The following is a 21,363-nucleotide window of genomic DNA, read 5'->3' as shown; positions in this document are numbered from 1 at the left end:
ATCACTGCGTCAAATGTTTTATTCTTGATGCTTTTCCAAATTTCTCAAAGAGGAGAGGTTTTTAGTATGGTCTTCCAGGAACAGCAGCTGTTAAACAATTTAGTTGGTAGTATTTTCATTTTTTGTTACACTACACTTCTGCAAATTCATCAACTGGTTGGGTTTTCATACATTTTCCAAATATTGGGAAGGAAAGGGGGGGGGGGGGTCCATAACATTCATTTCAATCACATGCATCCTTGGTGTTACAAAGTTCACGCTCGTTACATCCTCCAAAGGCTGTGCTATCTGTTAGTTCAAAGCTTGCTGGAGGACTATTGTACGTTGTCAGTCTGTTCCTGTCTTCTTTCAAGTAGGTACAGGCGGCTAGCACAGAATTCAGTAATACACCCACAGCGATCATGCAGCCACTGTTGCGTGGACTGAATAATCAGCTTTTTTAGATAACAATCAGCTTTCTACTTCACTATGATTTCTTTTATTACTGTATTATTATTATTGTTGTTGTTATTGTTATTTTGCAGAAGTCAGAAACATCAGATATGGGTGGGCTAACAGCTAAAGCTGCTGTCAGTTGTACAATACAGTATCTTCTGCCAGAAGTAATCATCTTCAATTTACAACCAAAACACTATGAATAATAACTGGATTTTTCATGAGCGGAATAGATTTTGTATAGTCTTAGAATATATCGATCTAGATTACTGACAGGACCAGTTTCCTGCATTTTTTGTAGTATTTCCTCTTGCACAAGTTGCCAAAGTGAATGGAAAAACTGACATGCTGCTTTTACTTAGTAACATTGCTGTGCTGACTGCTCTTACGTGTAATTGCTGATCATTTTTGTGCCGTTTAATATATGTAAACTGTAGTATAACATTCATTTCAATCACATGCATCCTTGGTGTTACAAAGTTGGATAGGCCAGTTTAGCAATATAACTGCAGACACAAAGATCATTTGCCTTGGGGAGATTTGAACAAGCATTATAGGATCCTCCTATGTTTCTGACAAAGTGGAGATTGTATTAAGCTTGTCAATGAAGTGCTAAGGTAAACATAGAGGATCATTATACAATTTATTTTTGTGATTAAACAACCACCATATGTAAAAATATATTTTTTAACAAGTGGGTATTAAATCTAGCACACTGTTTTAGTAGGAAGATACAAAGTGTGGTTTATTTCTCCTGAGAACAATATTAATGACAAATATTCTAGGGCACTTTGTTGGACACAGGCTTGGGATCAGGAATGGAGGAAGAATGGCATGTAAATGAAGTTAAGTGTCATTTGAAATCAAAGATGAAGAAATAAAACAAAACCTTCTACATCTAATATTCTATTTGACAAATGGGCTGCATTCGGTATTACAAAATTTTGTACTTGTGTAGCTACTGATTAATAAACAACATCAATTTCAGGAAGGAGCAGAGATGGAGATGCCAAAAAGAAAGGATCCATGAGGTGTTAAGACTCCAAATCTTACTGGTGATTTATGAAGCATCATTTCAGAACTGCCATGATGACATGTTGAACAGACTACTGGCAGAGGAACCAGAGATGCCACACACATAGTCAGCTAACGAAGAGAGAGAGTGTTGCCGTGTATAAAAAATACTTTATCATTTCTCTATTACTCTGGACAGCAACTGAAAACAAACACTGGACTTAATGCAGTAGAATGTATTTTTGGTAATTTTTAATCTGTATAACTCCAAATACGAAGAACAGAAGACTCCTTTCATTCAAATAGTTCTTATAATATCAGATTATCTCTTTCACTTGATACTTCTGTCATTTTAAATAATAATAATAAAAAAAATGTGGCAACAGCATGCAGTCTCAAGATGGATAACTTAATCAACATGGTCTGATCTCATACTATATGTGTGGTTGTGACTAAACTGTTATTAGTCACACCAACAACAAATGTTCCCAAGAATCAATACATGCACTTTGTAACATTAATGAATTTCATCTATGTGAGGCCAATTAGGAAATACATTAAATAAGAGTCGTACTGTACTATGGATGAAAGTTCATAGGATTTCATATTGTCAATATTTGACTGTGCTCTTAAGTGCTCACTGTTTTTATATTTAGGAAGATCCTTGTAATTGCATTTAAGTTCAGTAATTATAAAATATGTAAGTACATAGCAAACATTTCTTAAATTGAGCCTTTTTCATGTTTCCATAACTGAAGCAGGTGTGTCTCGTCAGGATCTATAACATTGCAGAAACTACAGTTAAAAAAAAAAGTATGCATTCATATGTAAAGAAAGTTCCACTGGATTTGTTTATTTTTAAAATAAATTATTGTACAGAAAATATACAATAAATAAGCAGAGATCTCACTCCATTGGCTATATTTCTGAAGTGAAAGTGGATAACAATGGGTAAGTAACATAGCAATACTCACAAACCACAACATACAATGCCGTGAAAAAACTATAAATGCATCAACTCATAAAAAGAATAAGTTCCATGGGTGTTTTCCACACAAAGATACAGCTGTTTTGAAACACAAGTAGTACACTGATATGCCAAATTAACAACATACATCTTAAATATTGAGAAATATTTTAGGTGTAAAAACAAAAGTTTTTTGATTATGTGCCACAAACCATGGAACAACAAAATACAATTCTTTATTTTAACAATGAAAGCAGTTTTTGCTTTGATGTTTACACTACTTTGTATCTATAGCACAGTTTTCTGTCTTCTGAGACAAACTATCACCATTTCCACTTTCAGTAACATCAACTGTACCAGCACCAGGATCGATTGTTGCATCCTGTGACTGACTTTTGATGTCATTTTTTGTATCATCTGTAGATTCAAGTTGGCACTCTGAGGAGATAGAGCTCTGTTCTTCATTGCACCCGTCTGCAGGCTTTCCTTTTGTCACAACACAGTCTTGGCCTTTACCATTTTCTTCAGAAGTGTCGACATTACCTGCACTGTCACATGGGCTTGCTTTTTCTTCTTCATTAACAGCAGGTTCTCCTGAACTGTCTTTCTGTGCAGAATCTTCATCGCCCTTTTTTCCTTCTGGTGAGGCTAATTCTAAAAGATTGTACTTGCGGAATCTGAAGTAGTCTGGCAGTATACCAATACAACACATTGAGCGAATTACTTCAATAATTACAGTCAACTGGGGTTGTTTTAAGTCAACACGGTTGTTTATGTTCCTCATTTTTATCATTTCTGCCAATTCTGCAATGGCGTCATCACGAGATACCATGTTGCTGTTGCGGCGGCTGAAAGTAGGAACATTGTAATTAATTTATGAATTAAAACAATGTATAGCTAAATTATATGTTATAGAAGTACAAGGCACAGAACTGCCTTTTAACTATAGTTGCCAGTGTAGAATAAATTTTAATTCAAGGAACTACTTAATGGAATATTAAAGTAAAAATTTAACTGACATGGTAATAAAGGCCCTAGCAACATTACTCAGTATGACAAAGTTTAAACACTGGGTTTGAAAAAAGAAATGAAAATTTTTAGTTGACGACATGATCACCATGGATGATATAACTGCGATATAACTGTCAATCATGGTTGCAAGTGAAAAGATTGATTTGTCTCAGTCCCCTAGACACTTTACTGAAAAATGTTAATGTTTTCACCACTGTGACTCTTCAAGCTTTTCACCACTATCTGCTGACAGTGAGAGATGAGATACTCATCTTATGTTAGAAACCTGTATGAATAAATTCGGACAAAAATATTTTAATGGAGGTAATGTGACTGTGGCAACTAAGTTGTACTTCATTTTTCTCTTTTTTCTTCTCTTTGAAGAACTGAAACATGTAATATGTTCTACCTAAATGCTTACTTTATTTTCAAACACAAGGGTGATGTTGCAGACTTGACACACTTAGATGCAGAGAATCTTAATTGACAGCAATAAGCCATTTAATTGACAATTGTCTGCATTGTCTTTAATTCAGAATGAATTGACATTAAACACAACAGTAGCCCTTATAATTTAATATGTAACACCTTATTAAATAACATCAAGCTGGGTGACTAATTCAAGACAACAAAGACATGCACACGCATCCTACACATTTTCATCCCCACAACTGATTTATTTGTCTGGACTATGCTCTAAAAGTGGCCATGGTGGTCTAACGAGTAGAGCACTAGGATCTGCCCCAGAAGGTCTTGGGTTCCATCCCAGACGAGAGTGGGGATTTTTCTTTGTTTCAGTCCCTTCAAAAAATCCCCAGATCCACTCAACCTGCTGTACAATTGAGTACAGGTGATCTTTATTGGAAATACCAGGTGCCCAGTGCGCTGAAACTGCCACCTTGCCCCTTCTCGTACCGAGATGACTTAAGGCTGCACACTACCTACAGTCAGACCACAAGTATGTTATTGGGCTGAGCACTACAGACTTCACCTTTTGCATGCTTTACAGCCCTACTTTCTGACATATACACTCCTGGAAATGGAAAAAAGAACACATTGACACCGGTGTGTCAGACCCACCATACTTGCTCCGGACACTGCGAGAGGGCTGTACAAGCAATGATCACACGCACGGCACAGCGGACACACCAGGAACCGCGGTGTTGGCCGTCGAATGGCGCTAGCTGCGCAGCTTTTGTGCACCACCGCCGTCAGTGTCAGCCAGTTTGCCATGGCATACGGAGCTCCATCGCAGTCTTTAACACTGGTAGCATGCCGCGACAGCGTGGACGTGAACCGTATGTGCAGTTGACGGACTTTGAGCGAGGGCGTATAGTGGGCATGCGGGAGGCCGGGTGGACGTACCGCCGAATTGCTCAACACGTGGGGCGTGAGGTCTCCACAGTACATCGATGTTGTCGCCAGTGGTCGGCGGAAGGTGCATGTGCCCGTCGACCTGGGACCGGACTGCAGCGACGCACGGATGCACGCCAAGACCATAGGATCCTACGCAGTGCCGTAGGGGACCGCACCGCCACTTCCCAGCAAATTAGGGACACTGTTGCTCCTGGGGTATCGGCGAGGACCATTCGCAACCGTCTCCATGAAGCTGGGCTACGGTCCCGCACACCGTTAGGCCGTCTTCCGCTCACGCCCCAACATCGTGCAGCCCGCCTCCAGTGGTGTCGCGACAGGCGTGAATGGAGGGACGAATGGAGACGTGTCGTCTTCAGCAATGAGAGTCGCTTCTGCCTTGGTGCCAATGATGGCGTATGCGTGTTTGGCGCCGTGCAGGTGAGCGCCACAATCAGGACTGCATACGACCGAGGCACACAGGGCCAACACCCGGCATCATGGTGTGGGGAGCGATCTCCTACACTGGCCGTACACCACTGGTGATCGTCGAGGGGACACTGAATAGTGCACGGTACATCCAAACCGTCATCGAACCCATCGTTCTACCATTCCTAGACTGGCAAGGGAACTTGCTGTTCCAACAGGACAATGCACGTCCGCATGTATCCCGTGCCACCCAACGTGCTCTAGAAGGTGTAAGTCAACTACCCTGGCCAGCAAGATCTCCGGATCTGTCCCCCATTGAGCATGTTTGGGACTGGATGAAGCGTCGTCTCACGCGGTCTGCACGTCCAGCACGAACGCTGGTCCAACTGAGGCGCCAGGTGGAAATGGCATGGCAAGCCGTTCCACAGGACTACATCCAGCATCTCTACGATCGTCTCCATGGGAGAATAGCAGCCTGCATTGCTGCGAAAGGTGGATATACACTGTACTAGTGCCGACATTGTGCATGCTCTGTTGCCTGTGTCTATGTGCCTGTGGTTCTGTCAGTGTGATCATGTGATGTATCTGACCCCAGGAATGTGTCAATAAAGTTTCCCCTTCCTGGGACAATGAATTCACGGTGTTCTTATTTCAATTTCCAGGAGTGTACTATCTCAGAAATACTAAAATTTTGTTTTTTATTAGAGGTTTTTGTTATAATAAAGATTACGTATAGCACTCTCTCATATTACAAGCCAGAAAACTGTTGTTTAATAACTCACAATTTCTGGCTGAGAAAGGAATACACCACACATATTTTCATTAAACATTTTGGAAGTTTTATGAGAAAACGACTGTTCACTAAAAAACTTTACAAAAATATTGCAAGTGATGATGAGGTTCATGGACAGGCCAAACACAATACTCACTTGATTATTATAGAAAAAGTCTTTTCTTCTTTGGTAAAATATTTGTCAAACAGCACTGACACTTTCTCCTTGATGTCATCCAAGTAAGCCTATGGGACAAATAAAGGGTGTATTTTAAGCACAATTTTTCATTGTATGCCTATTTAGTTTTCTCACAGCTTAAAGTACTCAAATGAAAATTAATTCTATAAAACTATAAAATTATGAGGCAAAACATCTGGCCATTACTTACCTTCTGGAGGTGAAATATTTAGTATTGCGACAGACAAACAACAGTATGCAACACTACATTAACTTTCAGAAACTAATAATTCCTTTTTCAGAGAGGTGAGAGGGATAGTCAGAGAAGATTAAAAAGAAAGGGCAGGTCATTCAGACTCCACCAGCTTGAGAGAAGCCAACTGTAGTGAAATCTCCTCGTGAGGATTTCTTCCAAGAATCTAACACACACAAATGTCCAGAGACAACAACATGTGTGTGTGTGTGTGTGTGTGTGTGTGTGTGTGTGTGTGTGTGTGTGTGTGTGTGGGCGCGCGCGCGCGCAGGCACGCACGCACCTGTATGATGTTTGTGTACATCTGATGAAGGACTTTGGTTACCTAGTAACAGACTTTATCTTATAGCCTATCCAACAGTCTAGTTTTAAATGTGTCTGTCTACTGCTCAACATCACTGAGCTAAGTGGGGTGATTAGTAATGTATCCTAACACATGTTGTTGTTCTCTCCCAGATTTTACATCATTTAATACGTGTCGACAAGACAGAAGCACCAGCGTTCAAAACTGATACCTCCACCAATAGGGAAAAAAGATATGACATGTTCAGAGAAAAAGAAATTACTCTAGAATTATCCAACACAGTCACCCAAAACAAATACAATCTGAAGGTGAACCAGAAACTTAAGACCAACAGCAGAGGAGACTTATGTGTGACACTCTGACTCTCTTGACTAATAAGTCTAATTTTCTGTAATATTTTTCTCTGCCAGATGCAAGAACTCCTCTCTAGAAAAGTTGGCATTTGTCAGCATTTGTTAATGTGTTTTTCTGCAGTTGCATAATTTTAGCAAATGCGATCTTCCACAAACATACTCTTTTGGATCCCATATTCACCCTCTCTCCCCTTTTTTTCAAGGCACTGGGAATGAGAAAGGAGGAATCAACTGAATATATATATCATATGATGGAAACAGAATGCCTGCACACCAATTACTGTAACAACAGCAAGTAGCATAGGCATGCTAGAATCAGGCAGCTTATTCAACAACGGGAAGAAGTATACAAGAATTTCAAATGAAGTTAAAAGAATGCTGGAGAAAAGTAAAAACCACACTGAATTCTGCTCATAAGAGACAAGTTGCAGGAACAGACTGAGCAGGCAGCCACAGTCACAGGCAGAATCCACTGACTCAAATAATATCCTTTAACTGGACATGCTGTTGATTATAACAGCTGTAATACACTACTTTTTCAGAACTCAATTATTATGGAACTTTTTTCCTGGTAATAATGATTTCAAGCTGTAGGGGTGTAAACTGGCTTTCCAAAACAGAAAACTCTCACTACTTGCCAAAACTTGTTAACCCACTGATTTAAAGACATCCATTATATTATGATTTTCCTTGCAAATATAGGTGCTGGATTTGATGTGCCTTTCAACAAAAATATATGGCACAAGCTATTCAAAAAATTTCTTGAGGCAGCACCAAGTGCAAACATGAGCAAAACGTTCTTTAATATAATTCAGTGATAGGTGTCTCACTGTGGTAGAGTCTGAACAGAAATTGGAAGGACTGAAGAGGAAGGAGTCATTGGCTGAGGTATTGAGCCTGACTGTATAAGATGTTCAGATGGTTGCTTACAAATAGCATGTACCCAGACTTACAAGGGAATGGTCCAATCCAACATGTTGAAACCTAACCTTATGTTTTTCAGACAGGAAGAATACACTGAATGAAATGCTGTAATTTGAATAACTTGCAGTTCATATCATCAGTTAGACTGTTGCAGATGTAACTGCTACCGCAGTGACTAGCAGAGGAAAGAAAATCAAATGATGTTACATTACAGATGACTTCCATCAGTTGGGACTTTAATATGTTGACATGAAATATTTTATAACAATTTCTGTAGTACAGCTCTTATTATAATTTCTGAGTATGGTATATTTTACTAACAATCAAACATTTCCTCGAATTCTCCCGTAGTCATTGCAAAACTGCAACATGTCTAATGGATGATGAAAACACCTGAGAAAAGAGAGATTAATGCATTTGGTCTCATCACAGTAATAAGTTGTTTAATTTAGACAGAAACTGGAATGGAGTAAGATATGGTTGAGGCCACTGTTCTGCATATTGTGCTGCTTACCAGGCATACTTTTTCAAATTCTTAAAACCTGGAGATGCAAAGTGACAATGCACAAGTGAGCAAAGTTTAACAATACTACTCTGCTAATAAGCCTGAAATGACAAAGAGCCATCAGAAATCATACCGCCTGACAATTTTCTGAAAAATGCTTTACAGTGTTGAAAAAAGATTTCTGTCGGGAAGCTAAATCTTTCAACACAGAATTATTCTCTTATATTTTTCCAGATTTTGCTACGATGATTACAAGATTTTTGCAACTGAACAGTCCTTTTTTTTTTTTTTTTTTTTTTTAATTTTTGCTCCTACTTTGGCTTGAGGTTCAGAAGACAGGTTAAAACTGCGAAAACACTAATCCACTGATAGTTCGCACCGGCATTGTCGTATACAAATGAGTCACAGCATTCATTGACAGCACAAGCAACTTTGCCTTTCTTTTGAAAAGCAGTTCTTGGACAAAACCTGACTGACTGGTTTCATACGTAGCATTTTAAGGCATAACAAGAAGATTTGTATTTATCGCTATTAATTTTGCTATAATATTACCTTTTAATCACATCTCCTCTACACATTAGTTTGAAGCACACTTTGTAATTCTGTGACTCCCTTTTCCGTACCATTTCCTGAATCTATTGAACTAGGTGAAATAAACCTGGAAATCAATAATGTTAATCTCACGTGTAATTCAGAGGGCACAGTCACATAGATCACCCTTAGTAACAATGCACTGGCTTTCTCGACAGATCTAAATCTTTCGAACAGTTTTTCTTTCACAATTTTGCAAACTTCATTTTGATGTGTAAATCTTTGTGCTGTTTATACAATTCCCTTACAGAGTTTACGATACAGAATGAGCTTTGCACACTGCTTAACTCTTTAAGTGCTTTCTCCCTCCTTCATTAACTAAAAAATTTACAGCCTGTCCTTTGACAGTGAAAGCTAGTATCACACATTTTCTTTGGGATAGGGAGGTACTGTGTTTTTGTTCTCGATTTTTAATTAGCACAACAATCACTGTTCAAACCACAGTTCACAAAATTGTCAGTTATTTCCTGTATTCTCTTATGTTTCCATAATTTCTAACAAAATGCTGAGATTATGCAAACGAATGTCCAAGAAATCGACTAAAAAGTAACACATATCTAGGTCTTCAGGAGAAGTAGATCATTTCCATTGCATACTATGTCCTTCATATTTCTTCTTTGCAAAATTGAAAACCTTGATTGGATTCCACTACACTGTGAAAGAAGCTCCTTGGGAAAAATTTACTTGTAATATATTCTCCTAATCAAAATTACAAACTGTTTTACTGACATTAAATACCTACCTAAAATAGTAGCATTATACCTATTTTAAATGTAGGCCATTTAGTGAATGTCAACATTTTGATAAGGCATGGACACATAAAATAAACAAAAACAAATTGTTTACATTAATTTTTATCTTCACTTTCTGTTTTGCTTACTAAGTCTGTCATCTGTGGTATCACTGTTTTTAATTACCACTATCATCCTAATAGCACAGTTGTGAAAATTTCTCTCTTCACTGTCACAAATATTTAGCTGTTTCTTCCAAATATGTTGTAAATTTATTTGTTTATTTTTTTACCAAATACATCTCAGATTTCGCACATGAGAATGTGTCTCGCTTCCAAACATACCATCAGCCTGCCCCTCTCTCATTGAGATGATGATGATGATGTTTGGTTTGTGGGGCGCTCAACTGCGTGGTTATCAGCGCCCGTACAATTACCCAATCTTTGCTCAGTCCAATTGCGCCACTTTCCTGGATGATGATGAAATGATGAGGACAACACAAACACCCAGTCATCTCGAGGCAGGTGAAAATCCCTGACCCCGCCGGGAATCGAACCCGGGACCCCGTGCTCGGGAAGCGAGAACGCTACCGCGAGACCACGAGCGGCGGACCCCCCTCTCTCATTGGCTGCACAGAACCAGCAAATGACAAACCCTCTTTTGTTCCTGTCAAACCTCATGGTGTGTAACAACATTGCTACAGAAAACATGTAAGTACGCCACTGGGTACTTTCTAGACCTTTACCATTCCTGTAGAAATGTATACCACTGTTGTGTATTTTTTCAATTATAAGGTCAATTTAAATGGATTCAGGCAAACTGCAGTTTAAATGTGGTAGATGTCCATAAAAAGACATATTATGTGGCACAGATTCCCATGATTGGCAACACAAGGTAATCTGCTGCAAGCTAACTACTCCCCTCCCAGTACTAATCATAGTTCTAAACCAAGCTGGTGTCAATGTTACCCCACCATAGAGCAGGGCTTGAGTAACTGTGAAAAAAAAAAAAAAACAGACTGCACTATCTTCTAGGCACAGTTCATATGTAACACTACCAATTAATATATAAATAAAAGATTGACTCCGTACAATTCTCAACTTTAGTTTGTCCTGCCATTTTATGACGTCTGTTGGTACCATCTCCATGACTGGTCTTGCCACTGTAATTTATTCTTGAAAGAACAATTATAGCCAGTTTAATAAGATACATTTCGTTTTTTAGACACTAATTCTGGTTTAATTTTCTTTCTTGTTTTATATGAATCTTATCATCTTGTTCTAAAGCCGATAAAAAGGTGCTAACATTTTTACCCTGGGTTCTAATACTTGAACAGTGACCAAATTTCCCATTTGCTACTCACTTGCTAAATCGTTTACAGCATCTCATAACCAAATACAATACTGACTTGTGTTCAGAATCAAGTAATTTTCACCTTTCAATGTTACCTTTACTTAAAAAGTACTGTAAATGTTTGTGTACAGTATCCACACACATATGAGAACTATTATTGGAAACCTGTTCAGGTACAACAAGAGTGACTAACATGCTATGTCCTACTGTGCTTCACAAAACTGTCAAAGCAGAGCAATAGACTTGTGAGGGCTAGTTCATGGTTTCTCGCATATTCCTTGCACCAGTACTGCATGATTAAAATGTCATGTGAGTATTAGAGCAAGGCTGATACTCTATCTTGATCCTGTTCAAGCACGAGTATCATTTACTGCACCTCCCCTCCTGAATTCTTCAAAATAAATCTTTGTGTGACCTCAATAGGCCAAACTTCATCTGTAAATGTGAGGTGACCCCTATATCAGTCAATAAAAGAACATAAAAATGCTGACCTCAGCAGCAATAGTTTCATATGCGAACATAAGATGACCTGTACTTTCCAAATGATGAATCTGGGAAGAAACGTCATCTTATAATCACATAAATATGGTATGAAGAAAACACGAAGAAAATTAATTCAGTTTTACACTCATTGTTAATGCAGTGATACTGGAAAGGCAACTATTAATTATTACGTATATTAAAAGAGTTACAAATTCGAGAGAATAGTAACTGTGAACAATTGTGTCAGAGAAACTATCAATGGAAACTGAAGTTTGCTTTACAAATTATGATCACATTGTACCGTGTTATCTGTTTACCACTGTGCCGTCAATCTAGGCTATGCACTGCTGTGTTGCGCATGCACTGTTTGCTGCAGCTTCAGCAGGAATGTACAGTCCTCAAGCCAACAGTGAGCTACGAATATGGCAATTTTCACTATTTTTCTTAAAAACTTGCAATGAGCCTTAGCATCTAAAATGTCGACATTGTGTTTCTTTCAGTGTAGTATTCCTGTAAAAAACATTTCAGGACAGGTTTCAATATGCAGGACTGGACAGTTCTCTTGTTAGATCCTGCCTTGCATGTAGTTCTAACTTGCAAATAACATTCAATATGATAGCCGTGATTTCTTACATCCTGTATTACAATTCTGGTAACGCGATAACCCGTCATATATTGGAAATGTTTCCACAAAAAGGGGCGGAGTATTAAGATAACATGAAAGTTAAGTGATAATTTTGTCCTCAGTCAAAAATTTCAGCACTTCTGGAACATGTCAAAGACAACTTAGAACTGCACAACGCGTGTGTTTATACAAAACCATGCAAGTATGTCAAATCTTATAGAGGGCACACCTCGAAAGCTGTTCAAGAGTGCACAATGGAACACCAGCGGTATACTCCAAGTCAACAAGTCCACTACTCTCAAACACTACATTTCTAATGGTCATTTGATGAAATACTGTGAAACCAAAAATTGTGGCCCACACTTCTAACTTTTGAAGCTATATTATCAATGAATCTGCGAAAATACAACTGTCTGCGGCTGCTACCTACCTGGATGGTTGTTTACAGTGAGATACTAGATAGAATCCTGTCATACAAAAATTTCATGTTCTGCATAGTCTGCGCCATTCTGCGATTTTACAGCGTGAAGATGATCAACAGGATATCAGTGAGGTGAGTTTATACCATAGCAAAAACTCAGCGCAGTACACTGACTTGCAGCAGAAGTGCAGGCAATGCTTGAACAGTTATAACTGAACACACCACACATGCCAGTGATGTCTTTTATAGGGGAGTTAGTGCAATCTCGCCAGTATAAACCTGAAGAAGACTGTGTCACAATATCATGGCAGCGAGTTGTTGACATGTGGCAGTGCATCTGAAATTTCATAGAACGAGGCAATAACTGCCTAGAATGCATAGAGAACCGTCAGTATAAAAGCAATGGGGTCTCATGATGAAAAGCTTCTGAACAAGAAAAAATTTCGACGATTCATGCCCATCTTGATAGTGAGCATAGACAGTTAATGATTCTTGTACCAATTTTGTTCAAAATTGCTGGCAATTGTTTTAAATGATTGATGTCACATTTCATAGAAATGCATAATGCCTAGAATCATCAACTGTTCACAACCTGTTCTGTTCTAAACCTAGTTATTCAGGAAAAGTGGTATGTAGCCATCACACAACAAGTTGAGGGAAGTTAATGGCGGATTTTGCATCAGAATTCAAGGTTCCTTATCACTACACAAACAAATTAAAATTGATTTTCTGCAACAAAATGAATTAAGGCAAAGTAGCATAACATCTTTCTGACCATGTTGTCCAGTCTCACATTCATTTGTTTTGATGTTGTATGTATACTATGAAAACAAGGAATGATGAAGTGGCTGAAGGTGGGGCCTAAATGATATTTGAAAACACATCAAACACAAAATACAAAACAAGCAATATATGGTGAAAAGTATGATATGTTGGTTAGTTAATAATCAAGTTTCATGTACCAAGGATCATTTGAATGATTAAACATAATGATGTGGAACGAGACATTTTTAATTCACCTGAGACATTCGCCTGTAAATATGGCTACATGCACATCATTTACAAGTATTTTTAAAATACTGATATGACTTAATATTTCCTATTCATCACTTTTTACACATTACAAAAATATGTATTATTATATGGAATAGGCATTGTTAAGGAGAAACTTTTTCAGTTTGTTTCCAAATTTAATTTCGTTGGCTGTCAAATATTTTATATCATTAGGTAAGGGACACAAAAGATGAACTGAAATAATATAATGTGCGTCAGTCACTTTTCCATGACATTTTCCGACGGCTTAAGATATCAATTAAAACAGTTATCTGTGTCGTAGGAGGAAAAAAGAAAAGCGGTTGACAGTCATTTGTTATAATTTACATTTTACATCCCAAACAGAAGCAGTTTCCAAACCACAGTCCAACATGGACAATGTCAGGTTACTGGGTAAGTGGTCCGAAATTTTAGTGACAGCATTGCATACCCCTTTTTGTTCCAAAACAACCTTAATATAGAGTAATGAATGTTATTTTTTCTTTTGGGGTTTAATTATGGACATCTTTTGAGCTCTCATGGGTTATTTACAATAAACTTCATGAGGGAATAAATCTACTGTGAAGCAGTAGTCAAACTGCCTAACACCTTAAACAGATGCCTACAAGGTGGTCGTAATCAGCACCACATATTATTCTTACAGCACGATACTGAGCAGTGAAGACTTCCCTTTCTTAAAGATGGGGTTACATCACAACACTATTCCATATGGCATTACTGAATGAAAAATGCAAAACATAAGTTACCAATTTGTCTCTTTCCAAATTCTGCAATGATTTGAAGAGTAAATGTGCCCGAAGAAAGTTGTGTTAATAGTTACAAAAATGTGTTTCTACATTATGAGAAGGAAAGTTGCTGCTCACCATACAGGGGAGATGCTGAGTCGCAAATACGCACAACAAAAAGACTCTCACAATTATAGCTTTCGGCTGTTAAGGCCTTTGTCAACAATAAACAGACACACGCACGCGGACACACTCTCATGCAACTGTAACTTACACACATGACTGCAGTCTGCTTCTGTCTTTTTTTAGTTTAAATTCTCAAAAATGGGGACACCCAAATATTTTTGTAGTTTCCACTACATGTGACAATTATCACTGCTGTAATACATCTAGATGTGCAGAACTGAATAAGTTGTGTCTTTTTGTAATTGACAGTCCAACCATTTGCACCCAATAATACTTTTAAGAACATTATTTATTATTTCGTCTGTTGTTGTACATATGTTTCAGTTGGTTACAACACTAGTGCCATTTACAAACAGAATGAATTCTGATTGTTTATGTCAGATGGAAGGTCACTGAAATATATGAAAATCAATGGTGGACCTATGCCTGAGCCATGAGGAACCCCACAAGTGATTGTTCCTTATTCAGAAGAATCTCCCTTCCTTACATTGGCTGCATTATTAAATACAACAATCTGCATTCTTTTGGTTAGAGATGTCATAATCCATTTGTTCTATAAAACTTCAGTTTATCTAGAAGAAAACTGTGATTCACACAGTTTAATGCCTTAGATATGTCACAGAAAATACCAACTGGTACTTTTTTGTTATTTAATTCTTGTAAAATTGGGGCACTGAATGTGTAAATGGCATTCTGAGTTAAGCAACTCTTCTTAAAGCTGAACTGTAACTTAGTGAGGACACTGTTGTTGCTCAAGTACGATTATATTCTGGAATATGTCACATTCTCAAAAATTTTGGAAAATGACATCAGTAGTGCACAAGCTGCATGGACCACTAAGCTCTCATCACTATACATGGCCCTCTTCTATAAACCAGTTCCCTATTTGTCACTACTGAAACAGTTAGTCGTGAATGTAGCAGAAAGTTGTGACATTACAAATCCACTTCTAAGAATCAGAACATTCTGTTCTTTCTGTACTCACTTGTATGCTGGTTTTGCACCCTTTCAGTCAGTGAAGCATATCGGCAGGTATTTTCACGTTTCCACTTTGCTTTGTGGCTCTTCGTCACTGGAGCTCAGTCTAAAACTGACTTCACCAATTACATGAGAAGGTACTGCTGGGCTTGTATGTTTGCCATCTCTCTGTAATCTTAATCACAAATTGCTATTGCTCTGTTCTACATATATTCAGAGCATGGATCTATTCACACTGTTCTTCTGACGCTGATATCTTTGCAAATTTTAGTATATTTAAGGAAGTGTAGTTATACATGTCTTTCCTCACTGACTTTATATTTGTTTTTCTTTTTTCATCTGTGACAATGGTTGGTAAAAGCCTGTGACTGTAAAGACAATGTGTTTGCTTATCAAACAAATTTTTCTGCTGTCCATTACCAGTTGTGATTGGCAACAAAAAATTATTTAATAAACAAACTCATTGACATTATACTGTTATAGGAAAAAAGTCTCAGGATAGCAATGAAAGAATGATATTGCTGAATTTAGATTTTGTGTTTTGTTTTTATCCCATTATGCAAAATAAACGTGGGTTTCATAGCCCAATATTCTGTAATAATACAATTTCTTCTTTCCTTTTTGCTATGCAGGTATGCTTTGGCACCTGTGTACCATATTTATTTATTAAGCTGTGGCATATGAGTCTTGAGATTTGACACACACTCTAAAAGACCTACCAGTATCTTATGAAAGACAAGGGAAATGTGTGTCTTGGTAAGAACGGATAAAGATCCTGCAGTAGTCACACTACAAAAAATTACACAAAATTACTAAGAGAAGTTCTTAAAAAATCAAGGAACATACACATATGCCAGAAATCAGTAATTCTGACAACAGACTTAAATCTCTATGGAATGGAGCGAAATGAGGAACAAGACAAAATGTCACAGAAGAGGATAACATCACTAGTGAATTGAATGGAAGTGCTATATAAATGATCAGTCACAGGTACGGGGAATGTTTAATAATCACTACTTCAATGTAACAGAAAATACAGGGACAAGCAGTTACAGAGAAAAATCAAAGCACTATGTTTAAAAAGCAATGTACACAACACATACTTCTTCTGAAATTAAGAAAACATATATTCTCTAAAAGATTAAAGTTCATCTGGATTTGATGGCGTTTCTAACAGAGAACTAAAGACTCGTTCCCACACAATAAGTGCTGTCTTTTCTGAAATATGTAATGCATCACTAACTCATGGAATTTTTCCAGAAATATTAAAATATGCTATTGTTAAGCCCATCTATAAAATAAAAAAGGTTTTGTATCTGACAGTGATTCAGATTCCCTGCCTAGCACGGGTGTGGACATGTCGGAGGTACCACAGCTACGACTGACAACTGCTGGCCGCCATCATAAGAGGGGCCACTGCCGGTATATACGCGTCACATGGTATCACTCAATGGTGACCGTTTGATGCCGAGCCTGTTGTCTCTCCTTGCTAGACTTTGTAGTTTTTTGTATCATGGCAACAGCCAAGCTAACAGTTTGTTTCTGGTCTCGAGTAGTTACCGATTTGGAGCTGTTGTATTGCTACACTGACTTCATTATGCCGCGTAGTTGCTAGTGCTTCATTCACTTCATGAACCCAGCCTATTGCAGACTTACAGGAATGTGTGTTCCTTTCCCTGTGTATCTGTGTACACACCAGAAAAGTGATGATAAACAGTTTCTACCTACGCCACGAAGGACAGAAAGAAAGGCGACAGAAAAAATGTTAATAGCCTCTGACCAATTTCATTATTGTCACTTTCCTAAATTTTTGATAAGGTGGGGTGTTAAAGACTAGGATGACTACTGTCCTGACTATGGCAGGAAGTGTTGTCTTCCACTCCCAAGAACCAAAAACACCACTGACTGCAGTGGGCATGTGAATGACAACACTGACATGCAGAGTGCCAAGATTTAATGTTTTGGGACAAGGTCTGTTATCAAGTTCTTCTACCATGTTCGATAGCACCACAGGGTCATAATCTGACAGCTGGTGTGGTGAGTGCCATAGTATACACATTAAGTAAGATGATTTAAGGTGGCATTGGGTACAATACACAATTTCTCAAGAATATGAAAGGCTACAAATATATTAAAGTTAAAGAGTCTGAGGAATTGCTGCTCTCTCAAGCAACACAAGCCATATTTCAGCACGAACAACACCCTTTACAGGGAATGTGCATGTCTTCATTGAAGAATGAAATGTGCAACTGTTTCCTCAGCGTGCACATTCACATGACATGTCAGCCATCAAATATGCCTGAGGTATGGTTGATTACCAACTTGCTCACTGTAACCCCCTGGTAACCACTGTTCACATTTTGGAATATGCATGGATGGAAATTACACAGGGACATTTCTAGGCCCTCCTGGGTCTGTGTCTTGGCATTTGAGGGCTCTGATAGCAGCACATGGGGCTTCATATCATACCAAATTCTCGGAAGCAGAGATAATGCACAGATCTACAATCCTAATCATGCATGTATTGTTAACACGCATCTCCTGCTCACCACTTGCGATTGCCATGTGGAGGATCTGGGTTCAATTCTCAGTACTGCTAGGGATTTTTTATTGGTGGGAGGACTGGAATGAGGTTCGCAAAGCATTGTGATGTCAACTGAAGAGGTACCTGAATGAAAAACAGTCATATCAGGGTCTGAAAAGCTGACAATGGCTTGGAGAATAGTGTGTTGATCCCGTCCCATCCCCCCTCATACAGCACCTCAGCACCTGAATGACGTCATATGGCAGACGACGACATGGCAGCTGGTCAATGGTGGACCATTGGGCCTGAGGGTGGAGTTTAGTCTTTTTTTGGCATATTGTTATCACTTATAGCCTCTACTATTCAGTTTCTTGTCGTGAAATAATCAGAAATAATCAGAAAAGTTAGTATTAAAGCAGTTTAATTTTTTTTCTATTATGCTTTTAGTATATTTGCAATATTATACAAGGTGTACAACTTTGCTCCTGCCGTTTGCCGATAGCTGGCGACAACGGTAAGTAGCGGTCAAAAGAAACAGATTGCAGATGTCAGGCAGTTAGCTTGGACCTCGGTCAACATAACTTCATCCAAACATTAGTCGATTTGTGCCTGCAGTATAAATTTGTTCTTGATTGAAAATGTCAGTTTATGAGCCTAATTCTCATCATTTGCGGGAGGTGTTACAGTTTTGTTTCAATATGAAGAAAACAGCGGCTGAGTCTCATTGCATGCCCTCAAGTACATCTGGTAGGGGCGATATTAGTGAAAGAATGTGTCGTGAGTGGTTTCAAAGTTTCAAGAATGGTGATTTTTAACATTGTAGACCGGCACAGTGGTGGAAGAGAGAATGTTTTCAAAGATACAGAATTGGAGACATTGCTGAGTAAAGACTTATGTCAAAATCAAGAAGAATTGGCACAATTAGTGGGAGTGACATAGCAAGCCATTTCAAAACGTCTCAAGGCTATGGGCATCATTCAGAAAGAAGGAACTTGGGTCCTGTGTGAGCTGAAACCAAGAGACATTAAGCGGCATTTGTGTGTTTGTGAACAGTTGCTTCAGAGGCAAAAATGGAAGGGATATCTGCACCGCACTGTGACCGAGGACAAAAAATGGGTTGATTACAATAACCCTAAACACAAAAAATCATGGAGATATCCCGGACACGCTTCCATGTCACGGCTGCAAGATCATGCTCTACATTTGGTGGGACCAGCTCGACGTTGTGTACTATAAGGTGTTAAAACCAAATGAAACAATCACAATTAATGCGTTTGAGCAGAGCATTAAAAGACAAACAGCCACAATACAGCGAGAGGCGCGATGAAGAGATTTTACAGCACGACAACACTCGATTTCATGTTGCAAAAGAGGTCAAAACATACTTGGAAATGTTAAAATGGGAAGTCTTACCCCACCTGCAGTATTCTCCAGCATGGCGCATGGCCTGGTTGACCAACACTTCCAATCTCATGAAGAAGTCACAAATTGGATCGATTTGTGGATCGCTTCAAAAGATGAACAATTTTTTCAATGCGGGATTCGTACACTGCCTGAAAGATGGGAGATAGTAGTGGCCAGCGATGGAAAATACTTTAAATGATACATGTGTTACCAATTTGTTTCTTTAAAACCTCAAATGTTGGGAAAAAAACGACGGAAGCAAAGTTGTACATCTTGTAGAAGTTGAAAATTATAAAAGTTTGTATAAAATGGAGAACAATAATAATTAAACATTACTTGTTCGGCCCATGGAAATGTTTTATGACACACCTAGTGTAGTGGCGTGGTTATGTCTGTGAATGTAAAAATGTGAACTTCAGGAGCTTACATAAAGAGTACAGCACACAATAAGTAATCACAGAAAAGAAAAACTGGCTCTACAATAAAAAGAATCACAAATATGAGTCAACTGAACATACTGACACCATACATCAGGTTAACCTGGGATATTATGAAATTGTGATGTCATATGATTGCAAACAGGAACAGGACTCTAACAATATTTATTTTGCATATGTATCAGTTTTTGGAATGAAGTTCAGGGTGGCTGACTGATATTATGTCTAGCCCGAGGGATTGGTTAGATTAAAAAATGACAATTTAGTTGCACAATGCTGAAACCAACAAAAGTGTGAATACAAAATCTTAGTACTGGTGAAAACAGATCTGTGATGCTGCCCAAAGTCTGAACTAGGTTGAAAGATGACAGTTCAGTTGTGAGCTGGTGAAGTATTGAAGACTTCAGATAACCCAAAGTCTACATACACAACAATATGATGAGGAGGACCCATACTCTGAGGAGAGTAGGGGATGATGCGGGAGACCCGCACTGCCAACTAGGCAAGGTCCTAGCGGAGATGGTTTGCCACTGCCTTCCTCCGACGGTAATGTGGATGGATGGATGATGATGATGATGATGAAGACAACACAACAACACCCAGTCATCTTGAGGCAGGGAAAATCCCTGACCCCGCCGGGAATCGAACCTGGGACCTCGTGTGCAGGAAGCAAGAACACTACTGCAAGACCATGAGCTGCGGACACAATATTATAAATGTACATTCATTTATATCAGATACACAATCACATGCCAATTAAGTCTACCATACAGAGCTTGCTCCATAACAATCTGAGGACAATTTCTTTACTTTAAAAGAAATTTCAGTTACAAAATTTGTTTCTTATTACACTGTTCACTTAAATTAGAATTTGACTGACTGAGTAATTTACAACAATGTGCACTAATACTATACAATTTAACATGTCTGTCTTGGTACTTGGTACCATTCACAGAAATTAATATCAAAACAACCTTTGCCACAACATTATAGGGTGTTTCTCATAACTTAGTCAAAGGTTATTTGATGGTGTAAATTAGACTTTTCCAACTTCGCTCCACAGAGCATCGGCACTCCTGGGCACCCCTCAGCTCACCCTCCAGCAGGTGGAGCAAGTATAGATTATCTGCCAGGAGGCCAATGGTAAGCATTCTGCACAAGCATGAGGTACCAGAGCACCACAGCCCACACATGCTCAGCCAGCACAGTAGGATCTACATAGGGGATATGCCATTGGCTATGGCGCAACTGCAGATGTGTCATCTGTTTGCCCATCTGTGCCGATGGGACCCCTGCTGTCCATTGGTGAGTGCAGGAGTTGGAACAGCCCAGTATAAATGATTGATTAAGTACA

The 21,363-nt window shown here is 38.6% G+C and overlaps 2 protein-coding genes across 3 annotated transcripts in view; one reads left to right on the top strand and one right to left on the bottom strand.

Annotated features, from left to right (window-relative positions):
* LOC126175790 (sodium-coupled monocarboxylate transporter 2-like) overlaps positions 1-1,598 on the top strand; it is a 219,022-nt gene extending 217,424 nt beyond the window's left edge. For both annotated transcript variants that reach the window (XM_049922770.1, XM_049922771.1), the window contains exon 15: positions 1,424-1,598. In XM_049922770.1, coding sequence (XP_049778727.1) covers positions 1,424-1,465 — 42 coding nt within the window. In that variant the 3' untranslated portion in view covers positions 1,466-1,598. The remainder of the gene's footprint in view (positions 1-1,423) is intronic.
* A 675-nt stretch (positions 1,599-2,273) lies between these two features.
* The window catches only part of LOC126175791 (THUMP domain-containing protein 1 homolog), a 35,999-nt gene continuing 16,909 nt past the window's right edge, over positions 2,274-21,363 (bottom strand). The window contains exons 4-5 of the mRNA XM_049922772.1: positions 6,139-6,227; positions 2,274-3,264 (exon numbers count right to left, since the gene is read on the bottom strand). Of these exons, the coding sequence (XP_049778729.1) occupies positions 2,694-3,264; positions 6,139-6,227 (660 nt within the window). The 3' untranslated portion in view covers positions 2,274-2,693. The remainder of the gene's footprint in view (positions 3,265-6,138; positions 6,228-21,363) is intronic.

Source organism: Schistocerca cancellata, chromosome 3 (assembly GCF_023864275.1).
Source record: "Schistocerca cancellata isolate TAMUIC-IGC-003103 chromosome 3, iqSchCanc2.1, whole genome shotgun sequence".
Classification (NCBI taxonomy): domain Eukaryota; kingdom Metazoa; phylum Arthropoda; class Insecta; order Orthoptera; family Acrididae; genus Schistocerca; species Schistocerca cancellata.
This window is presented reverse-complemented; position numbering and strand designations above follow the sequence as displayed.